Consider the following 23,148-nt stretch of genomic DNA (forward strand, 5'->3'; position numbering starts at 1 on the left):
GGGATTAGTTTTCCAAACGACGTTTGAGTTTCAGCGTGTCCCCCAGGACGTCTGTGATTTTATGTACCGATTCGGACGGGATTAAAATGATGCAGGCTATTCCAGAGATGGGAGTGTCTGTTTCATGCATTTGGGCGTTGCAGTAGCACGTGCTCTGGATACGCGTGTTTGTAATGTTTAATATTTTGCTTTAAATGTAAAATCATGACAGAACATGTAATTTATTAATTTAATTTTAACAAATCAAAATAAAATATACAAATCCTACTAAAGTAACATTAGCCTACGTGTTTTATATAACTGTCTGCTTATAACAAACACAAAATAATGAAGAAATAATGATTAATACAATTTAATATCTTTATTAATTAACATTACCATTCCGGAGTTGAACAACTTTGAACGGAGTTTCTTATAATGTTAATGATATATCAGTGTTTAGTCTTAACAGTGTATGATATTCAGCTCGTCTTTATTTAATTATTTTATTTTGCCGAATGCGAAAAAACATTCATATCTGAATGAATGGGACTCAGGAAATACAATATACGCGCATTAGTAAGACCTTACGGCAGATCAAGTTGGCCAAAACACGAAATGAACCGCGTTTTCAAAAGATATTGCGGGCAAACACAGACATTTGCATCCGGACGGGATTAAATTTCTCAGAGGACCTCTGAGTTCGGCGAAAAACAGTAGGTAAATTGCTCTGGAATTTTTACGGAGGTCGTCAGAGAAAAACACAGACATGGCCGATTCGGACGGGATTAAAAACACAGAGGACCTCTGAGAAGCACGATTTTCTCAGAGGTCCCCCTGTAAAACTAATCCCGTCCGAATAGGGCTTAATTTTCTTAGGTCATTTTGCTTATCAAGAAAATGCTTCTGAATTCAAAAATGTTTAGTTTTTTGTACTGAAAACAAGACGAAAATACTTAGTTATAAAAATAAAAATTTTTTCAGTGCAGCCCGTATACCAATAACTAATCTTTATCCCGCAAAACATAATCAATTCGCTGAAACAGTTTAAAATACCTTCAAATATGAAGTTTGCAAAAAAGGAGAGGACTTGGCAACGCAGTGCACAGCATCTCTCGTTGAGTTAACGCTTTATCTCTGGATAAATGTACAAAGTTAAATAGAACAAAAATACGTTTTCAGATTTGGACAAAGAAAACACACTTTTCAAAGGCACAGCGCTATTTTATTACCTTATGTAATGTTATAAAAATGTCATGAACGTTGTAGAATACACAGCGCGTGAACCAATTACCTAAATAATGTGTGTTGCCATTGCCTTGCTATTGCATGTTTCTGTGACAAGAATCAATAAATCAGAGGTAAATATAAGACGTAAACGTAAGCAAAATCCTTCTGTGCATGTGCACAAGGCATTTTTGCATCCGATTGAGAAAATACTACTTCATGCGTTTACATGCATACTTTTCTCCTGATGATCGGATCACAGATCGGACTACATCACCCCTAATTTGCATTAGACTAAGCTCAATCATATTGATTTAGGTGTTTAAATGATGGCTTTTCAATCCAATTGAGCCATCGATACGATTACAAACAGATTTTTTGGTTGTGGAATGTACCTAGTGTCTGCTTTGTGTTTAGCTTTAGTCCGCAGTCCGGGTCTAGTTTGGTAAATCTCAGCTTTGAAACTAACATTTAACTCTTTTAAGTTACGGAAGAGCTCCTGGTGGATAATAGCGGTATTAAGGATTGACGGAAATCTCTTAATTGACGAGTTAATTTGTCAATGGCGGTGAAAGAGTTAAACTATGCAACACTGCATTCATAACCCCCTCCTTTTCATTTGCTGGATATTAATATGCTGTAGTAGGGCCAATGTTATGTTTTCAGCGTTATGGTAAATTTCTCATGGTATTTTTCTTTTTATTGTTCCAATGTATACCAGTGACTGAGTTTTCTCTTATGTGTACAGCAATCTGCTGAGCGTTGTGTCAGCACCCTCCTGGACCTCATCCAGACCAAAGTCAATTACGTGGTGCAAGAGGCGATTGTGGTCATCAGAGACATCTTCCGCAAATATCCTAACAAGTCAGCTTACGTTACAAACGTTGTTTTTGACAAATACCTGTAAAATAACACATGCACTTGCATACTAAAAGGCTGCTTTAATTTTTCTCATTTGCAGGTATGAGAGCATAATCGCCACTTTGTGTGAGAACCTGGACTCTCTGGATGAACCTGACGCTCGAGCGGCCATGATCTGGATTGTGGGCGAATACGCAGAGCGCATTGACAACGCGGATGAGCTCCTGGAGAGCTTCCTCGAGGGCTTCCATGATGAAAGCACTCAGGTTTGATATTCACAGTCACACGTTGAGAGATTTCTGTTTATCGGGGTTCATGTTTTTTTTGTTATTCTGGTTCTGTTCAAAGCTATGTGCTTTACCTGATCTATTTGATCTGATATGTTGCATTCAGGTCCAGCTGACTTTGCTGACAGCCATAGTGAAGCTGTTCCTGAAGAAGCCCTCAGAGACCCAAGAGCTGGTTCAGCAAGTGCTCAGTCTGGCCACTCAGGTGAGATTAACAATAAATAGGAAGTTTAGTAAACAAAATTACAATTCATATGCACAACATACACAAAGCAACAGATTTATACTGTGTGATTGCCTTTTATGAGCTTTAGTGAACAAGTAATAACAATCAAATTGAATAGGAAACGAACTGTCTGACCTATGAATTGGTTCATTTTATATATAGCCAATATATATTTTAATCACAGATTCAGCTTTCGGCATCAGCCCATCTCACACATGACGTGCATCATTATACAATCATCATGAATACTTCACACAAGCCCTTCACACAATGCTTGTTCATGAGTTCGTATTATAGCCACCATCTGGTTGCATATTCATTTTTCGTACATTTTTAGCCACATTGTCTATCAGTTCACATTATAATCACTGTTATCTCATTGTCTGACCATTTCTTTTCAACTTCCTTTCAGGACTCCGATAACCCTGACCTGCGCGATCGCGGCTACATCTACTGGCGTCTGCTGTCCACCGACCCTGTGACCGCTAAAGAGGTGGTGCTGTCTGAGAAACCTCTGATCTCTGAGGAGACGGACCTGATTGAGCCCACCCTGTTGGATGAGCTCATCTGCCACATTGGCTCCCTGGCCTCCGTCTACCACAAACCCCCCAATGCCTTTGTGGAAGGAAGCCATGGCATTCACCGCAAACACTTGCCCATCCAGCACGGCAGGTACTGATTCAGACTTTTAAAGGGGACATGTAATGAAAATCTGACTTTTTTTTATTGGGTCCCCAGTGCTTTTATAAACCTAAAAAATTTGAAAAAGATCAACCCAGTAACTTAGTTTTGGGTAAATATTCTCTGCTAGCATGTGAAAAAATAGCTAATTGAAATGTAGCTCCCTTTGTGATGTCAAAAGGGGATCTTATTATAATAATACCACCCCTTAATCTGCATTTAATCTAACAACGGCACTGCCATTTACTACAGAGATAGAGATAAAATAATTGACAGCACAATTGTTTCAAACAGCAAAAAGACAGTTTCAATTTCAATAAACCACCATTATGGTGATCAGTATTTGCATTTCCTCAGCTCCTTTGCATTTAAAAGGACACACCCAAAAACGGCAAATTTTTGCTCACACCTAAAAAGTGGCAATTTTAACATGTTATAATAAATGATCTATATGGTATTTTGAGCTAAAACCTTACATATGTTCTTCAGGGACACCAAAGATTTATTTGACTTTTTAAAGGGTTAGTTCACCCAAAAATGAAAATGATGTCTGACCCTCCATAAAAAATCTACGTACGGTATACTGTCCATGTCCAGAAAGGTAATACAAACATCATCAAAGTAGTCCATGTGACATCAGTGGGTCAGTAAGAATGTGTTGAAGCATCAAAAATACATTTTGGTCCAAAAATAACAAAATTACGAATTTATTCAACATTGTCTTCTCTTCCGGTTCTGTTGTGAACCGCGTGCACGAGACTAAAGTCATGTGACTGCAGTGACGCAACTGACGTGTTATCCTCAGACATGTTTGCAAAGTTTTTTTTATTCAAACCTACAGTGTGCATCTCCCTCAGACTTCAAAGAAGCTCGGGCGCACAAAAAATAAAAAGCTGGGGCGCACCAGATAACACGTCAGCTGCGTCACTGCAGTCACGTGACTTCAGTCTCGTGCATGCGTTCACAACAGAACTGGAAGAGAAGACAATGCTGATTAAGGTCGTAATTTTTGTTATTTTTGGACCAAAATGTATTTTCGATGCTTCAACACATTCTTACTGACCCAATGATGTCACATGGACTACTTTGATGATGTTTTTAGGACCCATTTAGCTGAATCATTGGAGCTGAATTCAGTGTTGGAAATTGTTTAAATAGTGTTTTCCAGGTCTGGAAAGGCTAGTAACCTCAAAGAAAAAATGACCAATAGTAAAGTTCAATTTGTGTGTATGAATGCTCACATATGGAAAATTGCTTTTTGTGTATGTAGTCTCTATAAAATGTTAGGAAGTCATTTTGATTGTTCTTCTTAGAAGCTGTGGAAATCATGATTGTTTTGTCTCCGACTGGGACAGAATTTTTGAATCAACCATAGTCCAGTAATACAATGGGCTGCTCATTGAAACCAGTGGCATGTTGTTGCTTTTGATCACAACAAAGCTTGGCTTATCGTTTCTATTCATTGTTTACCCAGCTCAGTTTTTTTTACTCTTGTAGTATCGACACCGGGGAGAGTCCAGTCAGTGTCGGCCCGACTGCTTCTATCGATCAACCTCAGGTCATTCCATCTCAGGGTGACCTTCTGGGAGATTTGCTTAATCTGGACCTCGGCCCCCCTGTCAACGTACCCCAGGTGTCTTCCATGCAGATGGGAGCAGTGGATCTTCTTGGCGGTGGTCTTGATAGTCTGGTGCGTGGTTTTGTCTTTTTGTTGTATTTTTCTGATTTGTTACAATGCAATTTATTCTACTGTAAAACTGTTGGAAGTTTATATTTTCTATTACTGACAATTGTCAAAAGAATCGGATAAACTCTAAGGAGCAGTTTCCCAGACAGGGTTTAGATTAATCCAGGACTAGGCTTTCGTTATATTAGGACATTTAAGTAGTTTTTACAAACACACCTTACAAATAACAATACTGGTGTGCATCTTGTGACAAAATAATGGTACCGATATATGTGAAGATATGTCAGTGCAAGATGTTTTTAAAATAAGGCAGCTCAAACATGCATTGTAGTCTGGGACTAGGATAAGCCCTGTCTGGGAAACCACCCCTAAATGTTTCTTAGCCTAGTCATGATTTTAACTTCACTTTTTTATAGGGATGCACCGATAGGATTTGTTTGGGCCGATACCGATTTAAAGAGACAACTTCTGGCCGATACCGATGCCGATACCGATATTAAACACTTGTAAACAATACTATACAGTTGGTCTATTAGCTAGTTTATTTCTGCATCAAATTATTTTTACTGAACATGGATTGGATCTAATTAACATTCAACTGACCAACATAATAAGAGAGGCACAAATTAAGCTAAAACAAATATAAGACGACAGCATGACAACCTTCAAAGGCAGATTTGGCTATTCAGCATTTACTTTAATAACAACATTAACTCATTTTTTTTTTTTTACCTAATGGATTTCTTTATGCAGTTAATTAATAAACAATCGGTATCGGCCTTTCTCGTGCTATTGCCGATATGCCGATGGTTTCAAATTCATCAAAAATCGGCCGATAAATATCGGTGGCCGATACATCGGTGCATCACTACTTTTTTATAGTATTTCTGTAGTTCGTTTTTTAACAGATGAAAATGTTGATTAAAACTTTGGAAAATGAATGCTGTGATCATATCCTTAGAGATGCTTCACCTCTTCACCCCATTAATACCTGCATATCCACACATACTGTAAAAAACATTGAATGTAGTGTAAAGGGTTGAATCTTGTCCATTAAAATGTATCATATCATGAAAATAAGTAAGAAGTTACCTATGTTGCATTATGCAACGAGAAAAGCTAGAAATTGGACCAGAGAGAAGAACGTCAGTTTCAGAAACAATTTCATGCCTTGTGAGAAGCGATTTTGACCTTTTATTTAAAGGTCTGTGCTGTCGTATGCAGGAACTGACTTGTTCCACTGCCTAGAACGCAGGTGAATGCTTCTTTAAGCACTTCTATATTTGAAAAGACACATGCAAAATTACGAAAAAAATTATGAAATTTACGTGTATATTTACAGCTGGTCTATTCGCACGGGATTAGTATTACCCGAGGTAATTTCTCCAGACCTTTTTGTAATGATTAGTGACATAGAGCATTCGGATGGGACTAAAATTACTGAGAAGCTCTGATAAAAATTGCTTTACCCCACTTTTGCTTTACTTTAGTAGACATACTTTAATGTTCACATAAAGTCAGGCTCCATTGCCAGTCCCTTTGTTTTACATCATTATGCCAATTCAATATTTAGCAACTTGGCCTACCCAGAAGAACACCAGCGTAGGGTGGCCATTCGTGCCAGTTCCCCCGGACACGTCCCGAACATGTTTTCGGGTTCGTTCTCCGGAAGTCGCGTTGGTCGACCGCATACGTCATCAAGGTTTAATATTTCGGGTTTAATTTCAAAAAAGCAACCGTTACATTTCAAGGTAAGAATGAAACTACAATGATTGTATGTCTTAAAATAAATAAATCTTAATGTATTTTAACTAAAATGTGAGAACCTCGATGACGTATATGCGGTCGAGCAACGCGACTTCCGTAGAACGAACCCGAAAACATGTTCGGGACGTGTCTGGTGGAACTGGCACGAATGGCCACCCTACACCAGCGTGAATTCCAAACAGTTCAAGGGTCTTCTAAAAGTTTTTTTAGGCAAACCTTTACTAACATTATAGGTGGACTTTATAAAAGGAAAAATAATCCCCTAACTGTGTGTTCACACCAGACACAGAAGAGGCGGCAAAAACGCGCATTGTTGGGCGCTTTTGAGTTTACTGCGCGTGAAATTCTAGTCATTTGAGACATTCACGCGTAAATTTGCACCATGGGAGGGGCTTATATAGCTCAAATTGAGTAAACTTACCAGATTGTTCGACTTACTCACTCACTTTCTTCCAAACAAAATCCTTTTAATTCCTGTGAAAGTACAAAGATGTCTTGTGTAGCGATGATGATTGTCCTCCATTGTTGTTTTGTTTTTCTGCCTCCGCTTCCTGTAATCACATCACTGCTAGAGCAAGCTAGCAAGCAGACTGATTGGTTAAAGGGATAGTTCAGCCAAAAATGATATTAAACCCATGATTTACTCACCCCCAAGCTGTCCGAGTTGCATATGTCCATCGTTTTTCAGACAAACACATTTTCGGATATTTTAGAAATTGTTTTAGATCTTTCAGTTGATTAAATGTAATGTTACGGGGTCCACCCATAGTCCACGACCTTCAAGTCCAAAAAAAGTGCGTCCATCCTTCACAAATTAAATCCAAACGGCTCCAGGATGATAAACAAAGGTCTTCTGAGGGTAATCCGCACGGTGTTGTTGTAGAAATATCCATATTTAAAACGTTATTAACGAAAATAAATACCTTCCGGTAGCGCCGCCATCTTAGTCGCGTCCGCAAAGTGTACGCACTTTTCTTAGTGACGTATGACAAATTCGGAGGGCGGGGGCACAGAGCAGCAGCAGAGAAACCTCCGTAGGCTGCTTAAGCTCTCATCCTGAATGCGGACGCGACTAAGATGGAGGCGCTACCGAAAGGTATTTATTTTCGTTAATAAAGTTTTAAATATGGATTTTCTACAACAACACCGTGCGGATTACCCTCAGAAGACCTTTGTTTATCATTTGTTTACCTTTGTTTATCATCCTGGTTTGGATTTAATTTGTGAAGGATGGACGCACTTTTTTTGGACTTGAAGGTCGTGAACCCCGTTACATTACATTTAATCAACTGAAAGATCTAAAATATCCGAAAATGTGTTTGTCTGAAAAACGATGGACATATGCAACTCGGACAGCTTGGGGGTGAGTAAATCATGGGTTTAATATCATATTTGGCCGAACTATCCCTTTAACACTTCACAAAAATCCACAAAAGTTCAGATTTTTCAACTCGCGCAGATCAACGCTCAATTTGCACTCTACGCGGCAATTGCGCTTACCGCACCGCAGGACGCCTATTCGCGTCTTTGCATTGACTTAATATGTAAATCACTCGCGTTTGCCGCCTCTTCCTCGTCTGGTTTGAATGCTACATGAATCAACATATTTTTGTCCTGGCTGGATCTACAAAAAATGTCTCTCTGGCTGCCTCCTCCTTGTGAATAATTGGATTTGTCAAGTAGGCTTCTTGCTACAGGCGTGTGCACATGTGAAGCATCTGTATCAGGTGCTGCTTCTCAGTCCAATCTCTTCTACAAATCGACAGTTACCAGAGACCTGACGTCCTACATAAATCACAACACCAGCTTTGTGAGGATGCCATTGTAGGTCAGGCTATGTTCAGCAGGATTTAAAGCAAAATGTTTGCGATCCCTTTACTACACTTGATGTCCATCGTTGAGTTAACAGCACCCAATGAGCCTGTGATGATGATACAGCTCAGGCTGTACTGTAGGACATTGCAATGAAACAAACTCAGAATTGCGGGGGATGAATTTTAAAATATACAGTACTAACTCTTTAGATATGATGACATTAAGCCGTTCTGGGGCATAGAGTATATCCAATCTGAATCATAATTTCAATCAAAATAAATCTGAAAAAGTCTATTGACGATTAGCAATGGCTCCATTTTCAGAATTTTTTTTTTTAGGAAATCATTTCAGTATTTTTCTCCATATAGTGGACTTTAGCGGACTTCAACAGTTAACAGTTTCAAAGGGCTCTAAACTAGTGTTACTCATTGCGCGGCTCTCGAGCCACATGCTGCTCGGCAAGCTTTATTTGTAGCCTTTTCTGCTCCGGATGCAGGGCTCCGGACTGCCCCCAAATGGTGACATTTTGCCCCTAAAATTTGAGAGTGTGCCACTGAATTTTACATCCAGTCGCACATGTGCAACCAGTAAATTTGACCTTTTTTTCCAAAAGTGCACAATAAAATGTGACACTGAATTTGAAACAGCACATTGTACTTTCTGGATCTATCATTAAAGTATTTATTAGTAATACAGTGGAAATTAGTAGAAATCTGAATATTTGGTTAGCATGTTGATTTATGGTGTGTGCCCCTAAATTTTCTGGTTGCGCCCCTAAAATTTTCAGTTGGGGGCCACTGTGCTCCTAGTGAAAAAAGTTAGTCTGGAGCCCTGTCCGGATGCTAACTTTGTAAGAAAACGCATTATATCAAGATGCACGTCGATAAGCGTGTTTAATCGTATTCAGCAATTGCCGAGACCGATTGTCATATGACATCAAAGTACCGTGAGATCAGACTGCTTGTTATGCTTTCGAATTGCTCTCGCGGCACTGTAATGTCACCCGCCAATCGTTCTGTGCAGCACCGCATAAATTATGAGAAAGGTGGACCCCTAGTGGTTCGGGGGGCACTGCATACGCATATTATAAGAATGCTTAGAGAAGGTGGTGATTCGTGATGTGCAAACATCTGCATTCTTTGACTTTTCTAACAGATCAGAGTTGAATGGTATTTGATTCACTGTTTTTAGTCTATAAATATGACTTCAGTTTTAACTAACCACTTTTGACTTTGGAGCACCAATCATCTCTTTCTTTATGCAGCTTTATCCATAATCTCAGTATGAATCAACAGCAGTTGTTAGATGATATTGTGGGGTTGATGTGAGACATTAAGAAAAAATCATATATATAGGTTGATCGCTGAAGAGATCAAATGTGATTTGTAGCATCACTTCCTTTGGTAAACACGAAATTGTCTTTGCTGTTAATTAAGCTGTGATGTCTCTAAATCACTTCCCTCTCTCTCTCTCTCTCTCTCTCTTTTATATTGTTTTTGGTCCTGGTCTATCTGTTCTCTATTGCAGCTCGGGGGAGATCTTGGAGGAGGTGTTGGTGGAAGTCCTGCAGTAAGTGAGCTCCACCCTCTCCGCTCGTAACCGTCTGTCCGCATGCAGCATGCTGTGCAACAAACATTCTTTATAGTCTGCATAGTTGAGTCCTTGCTGGTGTATGTTCTGCTTTGTTTCTGTCTATTGCACGCACAAACATAATTGTAAAGTGCACTCCGTCCTGCTTTGAGGTGATATGATGTATGGCACCCCATCGTTATGCACATGAAGCACTGAAAAACACATTTGTTTGCTCTTGTATGTCTTGCTGTTATGTCATCAGTCCTTGTTGCTTTAAGTTAATTTGTGAAAGCCTTTAAATCATGAAAACCTTGATGGTCAGCACGCTGATGATCTGTGAATGTGTGTGTGTGACACAGGTGGGCCAGAACTTCATCCCGTCATCAGTACCCAACACTTTCGCACCATCTCCCACACCTGCTGCTCTCAGCAGTGGGCTCAATGACCTGTTCGAGTTGTCCACAGGGATGTCCACCGCTACAGGAGGTTACGTGGCACCAAAAACCGTGAGTGTTGGACTCAATCTTTAGCTCTTGTTAGGGCTGTCACAATGATTAAATAATCGTTTCATCACGATTGTTTGACCTCATCGTGATGATTTCAGATCACCGTAATGATTGCACATCTCTCTGAAAAACACAAGGGGGAGCTGCAGCGCCTGTATAAACGAGACAGTATCAGATTACTTTTAAATATGTGTTATGTGTATTAATATTTACTGAATACCTTGCAAAAGATTTAATTTAAATAATCACAACGTGTGAAAATTATTTCATAAACAAAGAAACAAATGTATGAGAATTAAATGTCAAAGTAATAAAACAGGCAATTAAATGTCATAAATGACAGCCCTATCTCTTTTATCTGATCATATAGATTGCGTTGTTCCCCAACAATTGAACTGGGAAACTTTTACTTCGCTACATTCCAAAGCATTACATTTGATGTGCATTTTTTTTTATTCAGGACATTACACTTAAAACAGTAATTAAAATACATTTACTCACTTATAAATGTAATTACTGGAATTTGTATGTAATTAAGTATAACATATGAAATGTATTGGGGCAAAAATACAATATTGTGCTTTTGGAATGTAGTAAAGTGAAAGTGTGACAAACCACTCAGTGAGTAGCACAGTTTTTGAAAATGAACGTTAAGTGTTGTTTTAATGACATGTTTGTGCATGGTCATTGACTTCAATTCTGAAGCAGTCAAGAGACGCTTCTAAACAGACACGACCCATTGTCAAAATTTCTGTGTCCAACACTGTAGTTCATCCAAAACAAACCAGAAATGAGACTTAAAGTGTTAAATACCGGAATTATCCTTTAAATATGGAGCCAGATATTTTTTATTTTATTTTAGAAAAAATGTCACATTAATATAGATTAAACAGTATATAAAATTTACAAAAGTAAAACGCAGCATCCACAATGTAGCAATAATATTAATTCGCGTCACTAAAACATTATTTATAATAATAAAAAGGCAAGGACGTTTAATTTGCAAAATATACACTTTTATTTAACTAAATTTTTTAATGTTTATTTCAAAATACCCAGACATCACAGGTGCGCATTGAATCTTGGGATAGCCAAGGCCGTATACAAAGGCCACATTTGGAGGCTACATGTAAAGGAGCCTTCAAATTGGGACAGCCTTCGTAGCGAACCTGTGATGTCATTGGTCTTCAAATATGGTTTTGGAAGGCCGCAGCCCCTGAATTGGGATGCATTGGGTATTTTAAGCTAAAACCTTACAGACACATTCTGGGCACACCTGAGACTTATGGCGCTTTTCCATTGCATAGTACCCCACGGTTTGGTTTAGTTTGCGTCGAGTCAGCTTACTTTTGGGAGCTTTTCCATTGGGTGCAGTATGTAGTTCCAGATACGTTTTTCGTACCACCTCGGTTGGGGTTACAAGCGATCCGAGCTGATACCAAACGTGACGTGAAAACACTGTAGATCATCGATTGGTCTGAGAGAATCGTCACTACCAGCGTCATCGCTATAATGTAAAATATTAGCTTTACCTTAGTGCTAGCTTGCACTGTCTCGAGTAAACATGTTGTCATCTGTGCTCTGCTATAAGTTCCCAAACTCCCTTATAGCGATGAAAAACATCCACAGGTTGAGAATCAGGAACAGATTTTTTCCAGACTTGCAGTTTGTGGCAGAACATTTGCGACGAGCACGTCAGCAATGTATATGCTTAAATGCAACTGAAATGAGGTTCAGCTGAGTGCGTCGACTGACGCCACGGGTGTTTGAACAGAAACGTCACGTGAGACAGAGGTAGTGATAAACGCGATGTGCAAACATCTATTTGTGGTGGTCAGTTTTAATTTTGTGGCGAACTGAGAAATAAATAAATGTATGGGAATGTACAACGACTCTCTCACTTGTATGATGTCACAGCAGTAGGCAGCGCAAATATAACGACACGCCTATAATCCCTCCCACTGCGAAGTGATACTAAACTTGTTGGAAAAGCTACCCACTCCAAAGTGAGGTGAGCTGACCCGACCTAACCCAGACCAAACCGTGGGGTACTTTGCATTTCGAAAAGCGCCATTATGTTACATCTTGTAAAAATTGGCATAAAAGGTGCCCTTTAGTATTCAGAAAAACTGAAAATCCCAAAATTTAGTTCCAACATGGAGGCTGTTCCACACAAGTGGCAAAATAACACTGCCTCGTACCATTTGCTAAGAAGACAATTAGGGCTGGGCGATTAATCGAAATCGAACCGCAATCGCGATGTGCAACGTTGCGATTAGCAAATCGCGAAAGGATGCGATATGATGCGATTTAAGAAATATGCAGAGAGGCTTTGTGACAGTCTGAGCGAGTGCAAATGCGCGAGTGTGAGTATGGCTGTGCTTTCTCCGTGAGAGGCACGTCAACCAAAACAGCACTTCTCCTCAACTGACGAGGGGTTTCAAGCATGCGCGCAGCCTGTGTCTCTCAATGCTTGTTAAATACTCGTGCCTGGTTCCGCATTGCAAGACTTTGCGCGCGTCTTCCACAACAGACAAGGTGTTTAAACTTGACGCACACGCGCAGCCTGTATCTCTAAGCTTATTAAATACTCACGCCTGTCTCCGCAAGTCCGCATCGCAAGTCTTCACGCCCGCGTCTCCCAAAACGTATGATGCGATAAAACTTTACAAACACACCCGCCCAACAATGCTTACAAGCCTGGCTCCGTATTTAAAACAAACTAAAATACAATTTAACTGGGTTGCTAATGTCACTTGAATTAAATGACATGTCATTGAACGCATTTGGATTTTATATTAATTTTAAAAATCCCAAATGTATCTATTTAATATTTTGATAGTTATGAAGTTGAGTATTACAGTTCTTTGTTTACAAAAAAACAATCATGCATTCAAATATTTCTAGTAAAACTCAGTCACCCATTTCAATATTTTAACTTATCAAGTTGCAGCTATAATGAACCCACTTATTTAAATACTGTTACAGTGTTAGTCCAAGCTAAAGACAATTTTAAATTTCATACAATAAGAAGTGTTAATTATATTCTTAATTTCTTTGTTTTTGTTTCCTTATTTTCACAAAAACAAACAAACAAAACAAAAACATAAGAATACCGTTAAATCACCAGACCCATAAGCAGTATCAGTAAGATCTAACCATCTAAAGAGGCAGATCCACATTGCATCTGCTACAAAATTTAATCGCAAATCGAATCGCAATCGCAATTCCTGGCAGAAAAGGCGCAATTAGATATTTTCCCTAAATCGCACAGCCCTAAAGACAATCCTAGGATACACTGCGACAACCTTGCAAAAATCATAAACTCATAAACGCTAATTTATATTGATTTAATTGATAATGAGGGTCCTTCTCATGTGAATACAAGAATACATTTTGGGACTGTTCTTGTTCTGCACCAGTCGCATTAACTTTATGAGCTGCATAAATACAATTATAGCGATCAGTTCCTTTAGGGAACAAAGTATTAAGACCTCCATTAAAGAAATAGAAAATAGTTCAGTAAATCAGGACAGACAGCAATTTGTCCTGGTTAATGTAGTTTTAATTGACCTTATAGAAGTGGGAAGTACTCCATATGATCTGGCTTTCTTTCTTTTTAAATGCCAGCTCACTTATAAGCTACAGGGCTTGTATGAGTCAGCCCAGAAAAATGTCAGACTCCTTTGTATTAAAATGACCTTCACGTTAGAATGATTTTAGTTAGCCTTACAGATAGGCTCGTAGCCCTAAGCAAACAAACTGTTAAATGAGGGCATGATAAATATTCATTGTTTTGGTTTTGAAAGGTATGGTTGCCAGCAGTGAAGGCCAAAGGGCTGGAGATATCTGGAACCTTCTCTCGACGTCAAGGACACATGTACATGGACATGACCTTCATCAACAAAGCCCTGCAGCACATGACTGACTTTGCCGTCCAGTTCAACAAAAACAGGTCTGTATTTGTTTTATTGTCATATCAGATGCAGATTAGGGGTGTAATGATAAATCGCAACCATAGACTGTAAAAAAATGGACGACGTGGCGTCAATTCCTTCCGTTGTAAAGAATTAAAGCTAAAAATGGGCGCTGCCATGTTACGTAAAAACGTCAGTTTGGAGCCAGGGCATGCGCAGAAGGAATCGTCAGTGGAGCCAAAGGCAGAGCTGCTGGATATCAAACTTCAAAAATGTTATTGGAAGTTAAATAATTTTTTTAATTTAGAACCGAGTCACATTCGTTTTCATGGGGAGGGCGGGGTTTATGACTTGTACTGCAGCCAGCCACCAGGGGGCGATCAAAGACCCAGAGGCTTCACTTTTCAAGACGTATGAGGAACACCTGATTGCGACACGCACAAATATATTCTGAATCGTAAAGGCGATATTATGCATAGCTCTTTTAGGTTCCACGGCTCTTTGTTTAGTTGGAAGTCCTAATCGATATAAAATCACTGTGAGTAGAGTTGCCTATATCATGCATTTGAAAAATCAAACAACCATTATAAATATTCTTTATCATTATAAAAATGTCTGAAAAGGTTTGAAGAACAGCAATATAAATATATGCTTATAGGCATTTTTTGGAGATGTGTGTGTATGGTACTTCTGCAAATTTATTGTTACACCCCTAGTGCTGATTGACATGTCCAAAATGAGAATTTTTCCCCCAGACGGCAAAGACAAGTTAAGAGAATTGGCTGATCATACATATTTTAATACATGAGTATATTGCTAAATGACCTAAATTCTTTCCCCGCCAGCGTTTTTTTTTTTTCAAGTTGCCAGCCAGCGCCTGCATTTTTTATGATTTTCACGAAAGTTTAATGCCTTCCAGAAAATGTTCGTCTTTAAATATAAAACATACAATATATCAAATGAAAGAACAGACCCTCTGCTTTGTTCATCATACCTTCATTTGTTCCTCTTCCTCAAATATTGGTAGGTTTCTTCAAAAAGATAATTGCATTTTTGTCAATGACTTTTGATAGAGATCAGATTCAGAGCGAGGATCAAAACACACACGTTTGATGTGTTTGCCCTAAGGGGATACTTCCGGGTTTTATTCGTTGGTTAAGAGCGGCACCTGGTGGATAGTAGCAGAAATACGGATTGCCGAAAAAATCGTCATTGACAGGGAAGCTTTTTCTCTTAATTGAGTAGTTAACTCGTTAATAGTGGGGAAAGAATTAAACAGCCTGCAGTTAGAATATTGCTTTATATTTCATTGTGGAGTGAATAATAAATTATATTAATAAACATTTTTGAGCATTTTTATATCTTTAAAATACTGCTGTTTGCATTTTTATAAAAACATTAAGCCATGGCAGGCATTACTTTGCTTTAAGGCCAAAGTATAGTCCATTTATTACATGTACACAGGGGTCCACCCACCACTGGATTTTTGAAACCTTGCGTAAATTGTACATGTAGGTCAGGGATGGGCAACATTGATAATGACGAGGGCCAGCATTTTTCTCCTTTATACCAAGGGGGCCAGAACCACACGCACAATTTACATCATTCTTAATTTTCTTTATTAAGAAACCACAATATACAATGAACCGGTCTTTAAAGATTTTTACTATTAAACTCTGCAATTATGCTAATTCTAAATCATAACTTTATTTTCAGTGGACAAAGCATTTTTAGATAAAACTTCTTAACTGCATTGCTTTAACATCTGTAACAAACAAGGCAGTTTTAAATTAGTATAGAGGAGTTTCTCATCCTGCCCTCAGAGAACAAAATTATTTAAAAGAAATATACATAATAATAAATAATACATACATTCAAAACAAAATATATAAAAATTTTAATAACAAAGTATTTTACCTTTCAAATCTAAGAGTAATTGTGTCTCGAGTCCGATCCGTCACTCAAACATGTGGCATTGTTTTGAACCCGACTGGACCCGAATGTAAACTGACGTGTGTGCAGTCGCAGCCCTGGTGGGCTCGCAACCAATTTGGCGAGCTGCTCCATTTGTTTATATGACGATGACACCAAGGTAACCGCTAAAATGTACATTTAAAATGATCTGACATGTCTGTCTCAACGAAAATGTACATATCGCCAGCCACACAATGTCGTAATTAGGCGCTCTTGGCAAACAGAAGAGAGGTTTGAAAAAGACATTAACACACACAGTTCAGGGCTTCTCGGGTCCGTTCGGGAAAAACACATTCATTTTAAATAACCCGAGACCCGATTATTGTACCCGACCTGTGTCCGAGGCACGCGTGAAACATTTAGATCCGAACTTGATCGAGTCTTGGGTCAGACCTTGGCTTTTCGGACCCCGTGAACTTGAAGACCTCTTCTTCACATAAGCCCAAACACGGGACTATGCTTACTGTGACGAGTCGTGGGACCTAGCGCCCCCTCCTGGTTGGGAGGTTTTACGTCCGAATACAAAAATCATCATTTTAAAAGTATTTGATTAAAGGGGCGGTGAATTTGTCGATTTTATTGTTTTATACTGTTGCCTGATGTCTACTTCTGATGTCCGCGTGGTTTTTACATTCAAAAACATCAAAAACAATAAGTAATAGGCTATTTTGTAACATAGATTAGTGGCTGTCTGGAGAAATGGTTCGTTTGAAGGGGCGGGCCGCATTGAAGACCTGGACGTAAACACCCACTGCTATGATTGGACGGCTTCATTCCCCGTCATTACATGTGGGGAAATGTTTTAAAAACATTAATGTGATAAAAATAGCAGCCGAACACAAATATGTTTGAGCCACAAAAGATTCTGGGTGCTAGATATGATACACATAAATGACAATACGTATATTAAAGTAGAAACAAAACTCGACGTGACTAAATTACCGTATACAACACAGTAAGCGCGCATCAGAATCTAAACTGCGGCTAATAAATCCTTATCAATAACTTTGTATAATTTGATTGTGCTTGTGAGGTTGCTTTTACATTCACGTAATGTTAAATACCACAGTTATATGATAAAAAATAAGCTTTGTTGAGTGTTTGACCTTTCAAACGTAACTCGCCTAAATTACCGTATACAACACAGTAAACGGGCATCAGAATCTAAACTGCGGCTGATAAATCCTTCTTTATAAATAGCACTGTATATTTCTACCGTTAAATTACATTCGTGTTGTTAAGTGGTGTATCTTTATTAATCGTTTAATGTTTTTAGTACAATAAAACAGTCAAACATACGTGTTTAGACACGGATGTTACAACAGACATATCAAGCGATCTCTTCTAACAAAGCAATAGTTAAACGCAGTAACTTAAATAAAGTAAAATGTCTTACTGTGTATAATGCTGTGTCATTGTTGTCAGATCCAATATAAGTGGTGCTTTTAATCACAGTCTCTCTGCAAATCCAGCATCGACTTCTTTCCAAATAAATCCGTGTACACAAAGTTAACAAACACTCCCCACACGAGCTGGAACTTCTTAAAAAGCAAACTTTTTCCAGGCATTTAATGTTATGTTCCAAGCCTCCGAATTAAAGTATTTAACTTCTGTGTTGTTCCCACGCGGTTCTTCCACAACCGAAAATGCGTTTCCAGTCTATCATAACAGATCACCGCGTCAAAATAAAAGTCTCTCAGAAAAAATGTATTTAAAAGTCATTTTGGTTACATTTGTCAATCTTTAAAGACATATTTACTTGTTGAGACACACGTGTGTCACGCGAAGCTGTGGGCGGGACTTCAAAAGTGGTCCTTGTATTTGGCTATGGGGCGGTGCTTCAATTCTACTTTGACGTCATAGATTTCCGAATTCCACACTGGCTTGTTTTACTGGCTTGGTGCCAAAAACGGTTATAATTCAGTAGCACGGACGTTTTCAGTTCTGAAACTTGCAGGATGTTCATTTAAGTATGATGACCTCTTATATAACAAATTATCAAGTTAAAATTGAGTTTTTGATTCACCGCTCCTTTAATTATAATATGGTCCAGCGGGCCGTATTAAAATTTACCTCGGGCCGCCAGTTGCCCATCCCTGATGTAGGTCATGCATTTACCAACAGGAGAATGTAGTATGTAGCCCACGAGATGCATTGCATTTTGTCACAATGCCCATACGTTGAACATAAGTCAAATTAACTATACTTTGCAAAAGGCTGTTTTCGACTGCGCAGGTACGTTTGCATACACGTAAAAACAGACTATACTCCGGGCTTACGAAACACACCTCAACCTGTCAAACTAACATAAGTGTTTATAATGTTTGTCCTGCATCTAGTTTCACTTGTGCAATCGACACAAAAAACACAATATGATTTTTTTGTATTCTATTTCTCGCATACTATATCCAGTTTCACATCACATACTGTCAAATGTTTCGCACACTGTTTTTCTCCAAAGTTATTCTTACATTGCTAACATTTAATTATTTAATAAGTTATTTATTATTAAAGGTGCAGTGCGTAGATTTTTGAGACATCTAGCAGTGAGATTGTGAATTGCAGTCAACTGTTCACAGCAACACATAGAGAAGCTACGGTAGCCACCACAGGACAAACATATTGTCGTCAAAGACAAAATACAGTACTGACAAATTGCGGTTCGTAGAGCAGTTTGTCCATTTAGGGCTACTGTAGAAGCATGGCGGCGCAAAATGGCGACTTCCATGTTAGGGGACCGGTTGTCTATATAACGGCTCATTCTAAGGTAATAAAAACAATACAGGTCATTACGTAAGGTCTTTATACACCACTGTTAATATAGTTATGTATATTATATTGCATTTATGTCATTAGATTCTTCTGAAAGTTAGAAAAATGCCAATCTGCTGTAGGGTTGTGCCGATAGATGATGCTTGATGATTCTTGCATAACTTATATACTGTATTTGCTAGTGCTGTAACATATGTTGATTTTTGATATATGTTGATTTTTGATATATGGTGCTTTATCTTTTCCCCTTTAAAGTTTTGGAGTCATTCCCACTACACCCCTTCCCGTTCACACCCCACTGATGCCCAGCCAGAGCATCGACATCTCCCTCCCTCTCAACACCATCGGGCCCGTGATGAAAATGGACCCGCTCAACAACCTGCAGGTACGATCCATTTCGGCTGTTCGCCTCACGCTCTTCCGCCCCCATCCGCACCCACGCACGTTCCATTCTTTCAATTAATCCTCCCACAGGAAATGACACGTTACAAATATGCCGTTAGCGTCTTCACCGCGTACATCCGAAACCCTGAATTTTGTGCTGCCCAGCAGGAATGTTTCTCTCTCTGATTATTTTAGTCAGCTGAGCCTCAATGCGTTTCATTAGTCACTGAGATCATTTGTATGAACAGCAGTTGCAGAACATTCAATTTTATGCCTTTAAAACACTTAAAATAATGAGCACTTGCCAGCGGCGTCTAGCCTGCTAATTTCGCTAATCAATCATGCAGAAAAGTCATTATGAATCATTATCACTTGTTGTGATTCATTGGGACATTTTTCTGCCTCATCGGGTGTCGGTTTTCTCTAGATGGGCATCCAGCAGGGTTCTGTCTGTGTTACTTAACATTTACAACAAGCTGTAATGGTCGATCATTTTTCCTCCACTTCCACTGGTTGCCCTGCTGGTAAGCACTTTTTCCCCTGCTGTCCATTTTTTAGGATGCCCTTATGTTTTGTATCCCTCTCCTTTTCTTCATTGTTGAGTTGTTGAGGTGAATAAGCATCTGGCTGTGCAGTGAACAGCGCTGTCCACAGCAAGTTTATTGCTTACGTGTCAACGAGTTCAGCTTTCTCATAATCCAAGGTTTAAAGCAGGAGAGTCTGTGACCTAACTGTGTCCCCCATTGTGAACCGGCTTAATCATTTTATTAAAGTTAAAAGTGGTTGTGGTTTCTTTAAAAGTGTAGTTCATTCGTCATTCCTTATTCCTCTTATAACTGCTTCATCGATATGTTTTTCTTTCATATCTGGAACACAACAGAAGAAATTTTGAAGAATGTATTGGCCACAAATTTAGTTAATCCAGATGGGATCTGGGTTACTAATCTCCAAAAATGATTGAATAACAGTGCATACATTGCCTTAAAGGGATAGTTCACCCAAACATGAAAATTACGTCATTAATGACCCTCATGCTGTCCAAACTCATAAGACACAGTTTAAGATGTTTACAGTTTCTGACCCTCCATTGAAAACCTATGTACGGTATACTGTCCATGTCCAGAAAGGTTATAAAGTAGTCCATCTGACATCAGTGGGTCATTTAGAATTTTTTTAAGCATCGAAGATACATTTTGGTCCAAAAATTACGACTTTATTCAGCATTGTCTTATCTTCCGGTTCTGTATACCGTACATAGATTTTCCATAGAGGGTCAGAAAGCTCTCAGACTAAATCTAAAACATCTTAAACTGTGTTTCCAAAGATGAACGGAGGTCTTACGGGTTTGGAACGACATGACGGTGAGTCATTAATGACATTATTTTCATTTTTGGGTGAACTATCGCTTTAAATTTTTCCCAGATAAAAGCTGGCCATTGCCAATCAGTTGTGAAGATTTCTATGTTCGTAGCTACTAAACTAGTCCTCCGTCATACAGTAGCTGCTTTACCATTGCAGATTTGCAGAAAACTTAAGGGTTATTTTTTTAAGTCGACAAAAGACTACTTAGAAATGACAGCATTTCCATTTATCGATGATGTGCGACCTGAAAGTAGATTTTACTCCTGCGATAAGTTATTCCAAACTTCACGTTGACTGATGTTGGTAGGTTTACTTACACTGCACTAGCAATTATTTTTAACCGAAGGAGACGTAGGAGTGTTATCGAAACATTAATGCCAAGGAAAGCCCCTTATACTTAGGAGCGGCAACGTATGAGGTGTTTCTTGGAGGTAATAGTACATTGTTTTAAATCAAAAACAAAAAAAGCCAAGGAAAAAAGCCAAGGAAAAGTTAAGGAAAGCCTCTTACCGTGGGTTCACACCAGCCGCGTTTGAGGCGTCAAATTCACGTCTCCCGCGTCTAGTTTGACGCTTGAACATTTTGAGTTAACTCGCTTCATTCACGCATGAAAAACAGGTGTAAAATTCTAGTTATCGAGACATACACGTGGAAAGTTGCGTCATGGGAGGGCTTCTGCGACTTTGCTCGCTTTCTGTAATCACGTCACTACTAGAGCAAGCTCCTGATTGGTTACGTTTTTCCACGTTCCAATTTTTTAACTTGCTCATTTCCCGCGACAACGCGCCATTTCTAGTGAACTAGACGTGCGAATGAGGCGGAATTGCGTCTACCATGGCGCACTAAACTCCTAATTCGCGCCGTGAGACCTCCAGACGCGATTCAGCAAGTCTTTACATTGACTAACATTGAAATCACTCGCGCTTGACGCCTCTACCGCGGCTGGTCTGAACACAGCATTATACTTGGGAGCAGACCCATATCGGGGTGTTTTTGGGAGGTTTTCGTACATACCGCGTCATCTTCAAATAATAATAATGTGACTTATTTGCATGCGAATAAACTCTTTCCATTGCATTTTTGCAAAATACACCTTTTTACGAATTTCCTGAAAACTACCTCATGCGAGCATAAACACTTTTTTTGCAATATATAGGAGATTTTGCAAAATTTACATGTTTCCATTGACCGTATTTTTAATGTAATTTTGCGCACTTTAAAAGCTAATGGAAACGCAGATAGTGAGAGAGATTCACGGTCTTAGGATCAAAGATTGTCTAATATTTTAACAAAGTGTCCGTATAATTAACAACACGCCCGCTTTAAGCGGACCGCAAGCACTGTGATTGGTCCGCTAGAACCCCTCCCATTAGACCTATGAATAGTGGGTGTCATCATTATACAGTTTACATACTCGCCTATCCCAAGTTTTTTTTAGATCCATGTCGCACAATGTGATTGTCAAGATCGCTTAAATTGTTTGTAGCAGGCTATAGGATAATTTTGTTTGAACATATTTTAAACTTTAATCTGACAAATCTTAATAACACTCAACTCATTCCCCCCCAGACATTTTTTAAAAAGTTGCCTGCAAGCATTTTTTGTGATTTGCACAAAAGTTTCACAAAATGCCTACCAGGAAAATTTTCTTCTAAAAATATATAAACATACAAATATATTAAATAAAAGAACAAACACTCTGTGTTCAAACAAACAATAAACAAACAAACAAAATGGGTAAAAAAACGTTTCATCCTATCTTTATTTTTTTTTTCAGCTTATAAACTCTTAAATATGGGTATTTTTTAACTACACATTTTTTTTGCAAAATACAATACAATACAAAGTCGAAATAATCATTTTATTTCTAGACGAAGTACTATTATAAAACGGGCGGTTCTGGTTCTTCATTCTGATTGGTTGAAACGCGTTCTAAGCCATGATAAAATCCCGCTAACGTTATGCATATGAAGTAATTGTTTTATAAACGCAATAAACCCCTCGAAGCATTGGGTTACCAGTGCATTTTATAACAGCTTAGGGGGTTTTAGGCACTCCGCTTCGCGTTGTGCCTAACATCGCTACTTAGCTGTTATAAAATGCACTGGTAACCCACTGCTTCTTGGGGTTT

The 23,148-nt window shown here is 38.8% G+C and overlaps 1 protein-coding gene across 1 annotated transcript in view; it reads left to right on the forward strand.

Moving 5' to 3' along the window:
- The window catches only part of ap2b1 (adaptor related protein complex 2 subunit beta 1), a 49,347-nt gene that overhangs the window by 10,119 nt on the left and 16,080 nt on the right, over positions 1-23,148 (forward strand). Inside the window, exons 10-18 of the mRNA XM_065284183.1 lie at positions 1,955-2,070; positions 2,168-2,333; positions 2,461-2,559; positions 2,993-3,252; positions 4,759-4,951; positions 10,058-10,099; positions 10,462-10,608; positions 14,418-14,563; positions 19,527-19,656. Of these exons, the coding sequence (XP_065140255.1) occupies positions 1,955-2,070; positions 2,168-2,333; positions 2,461-2,559; positions 2,993-3,252; positions 4,759-4,951; positions 10,058-10,099; positions 10,462-10,608; positions 14,418-14,563; positions 19,527-19,656 (1,299 nt within the window). The remainder of the gene's footprint in view (positions 1-1,954; positions 2,071-2,167; positions 2,334-2,460; positions 2,560-2,992; positions 3,253-4,758; positions 4,952-10,057; positions 10,100-10,461; positions 10,609-14,417; positions 14,564-19,526; positions 19,657-23,148) is intronic.

This window comes from Paramisgurnus dabryanus, chromosome 5 (genome assembly GCF_030506205.2).
Source record: "Paramisgurnus dabryanus chromosome 5, PD_genome_1.1, whole genome shotgun sequence".
Lineage (NCBI taxonomy): Eukaryota > Metazoa > Chordata > Actinopteri > Cypriniformes > Cobitidae > Paramisgurnus > Paramisgurnus dabryanus.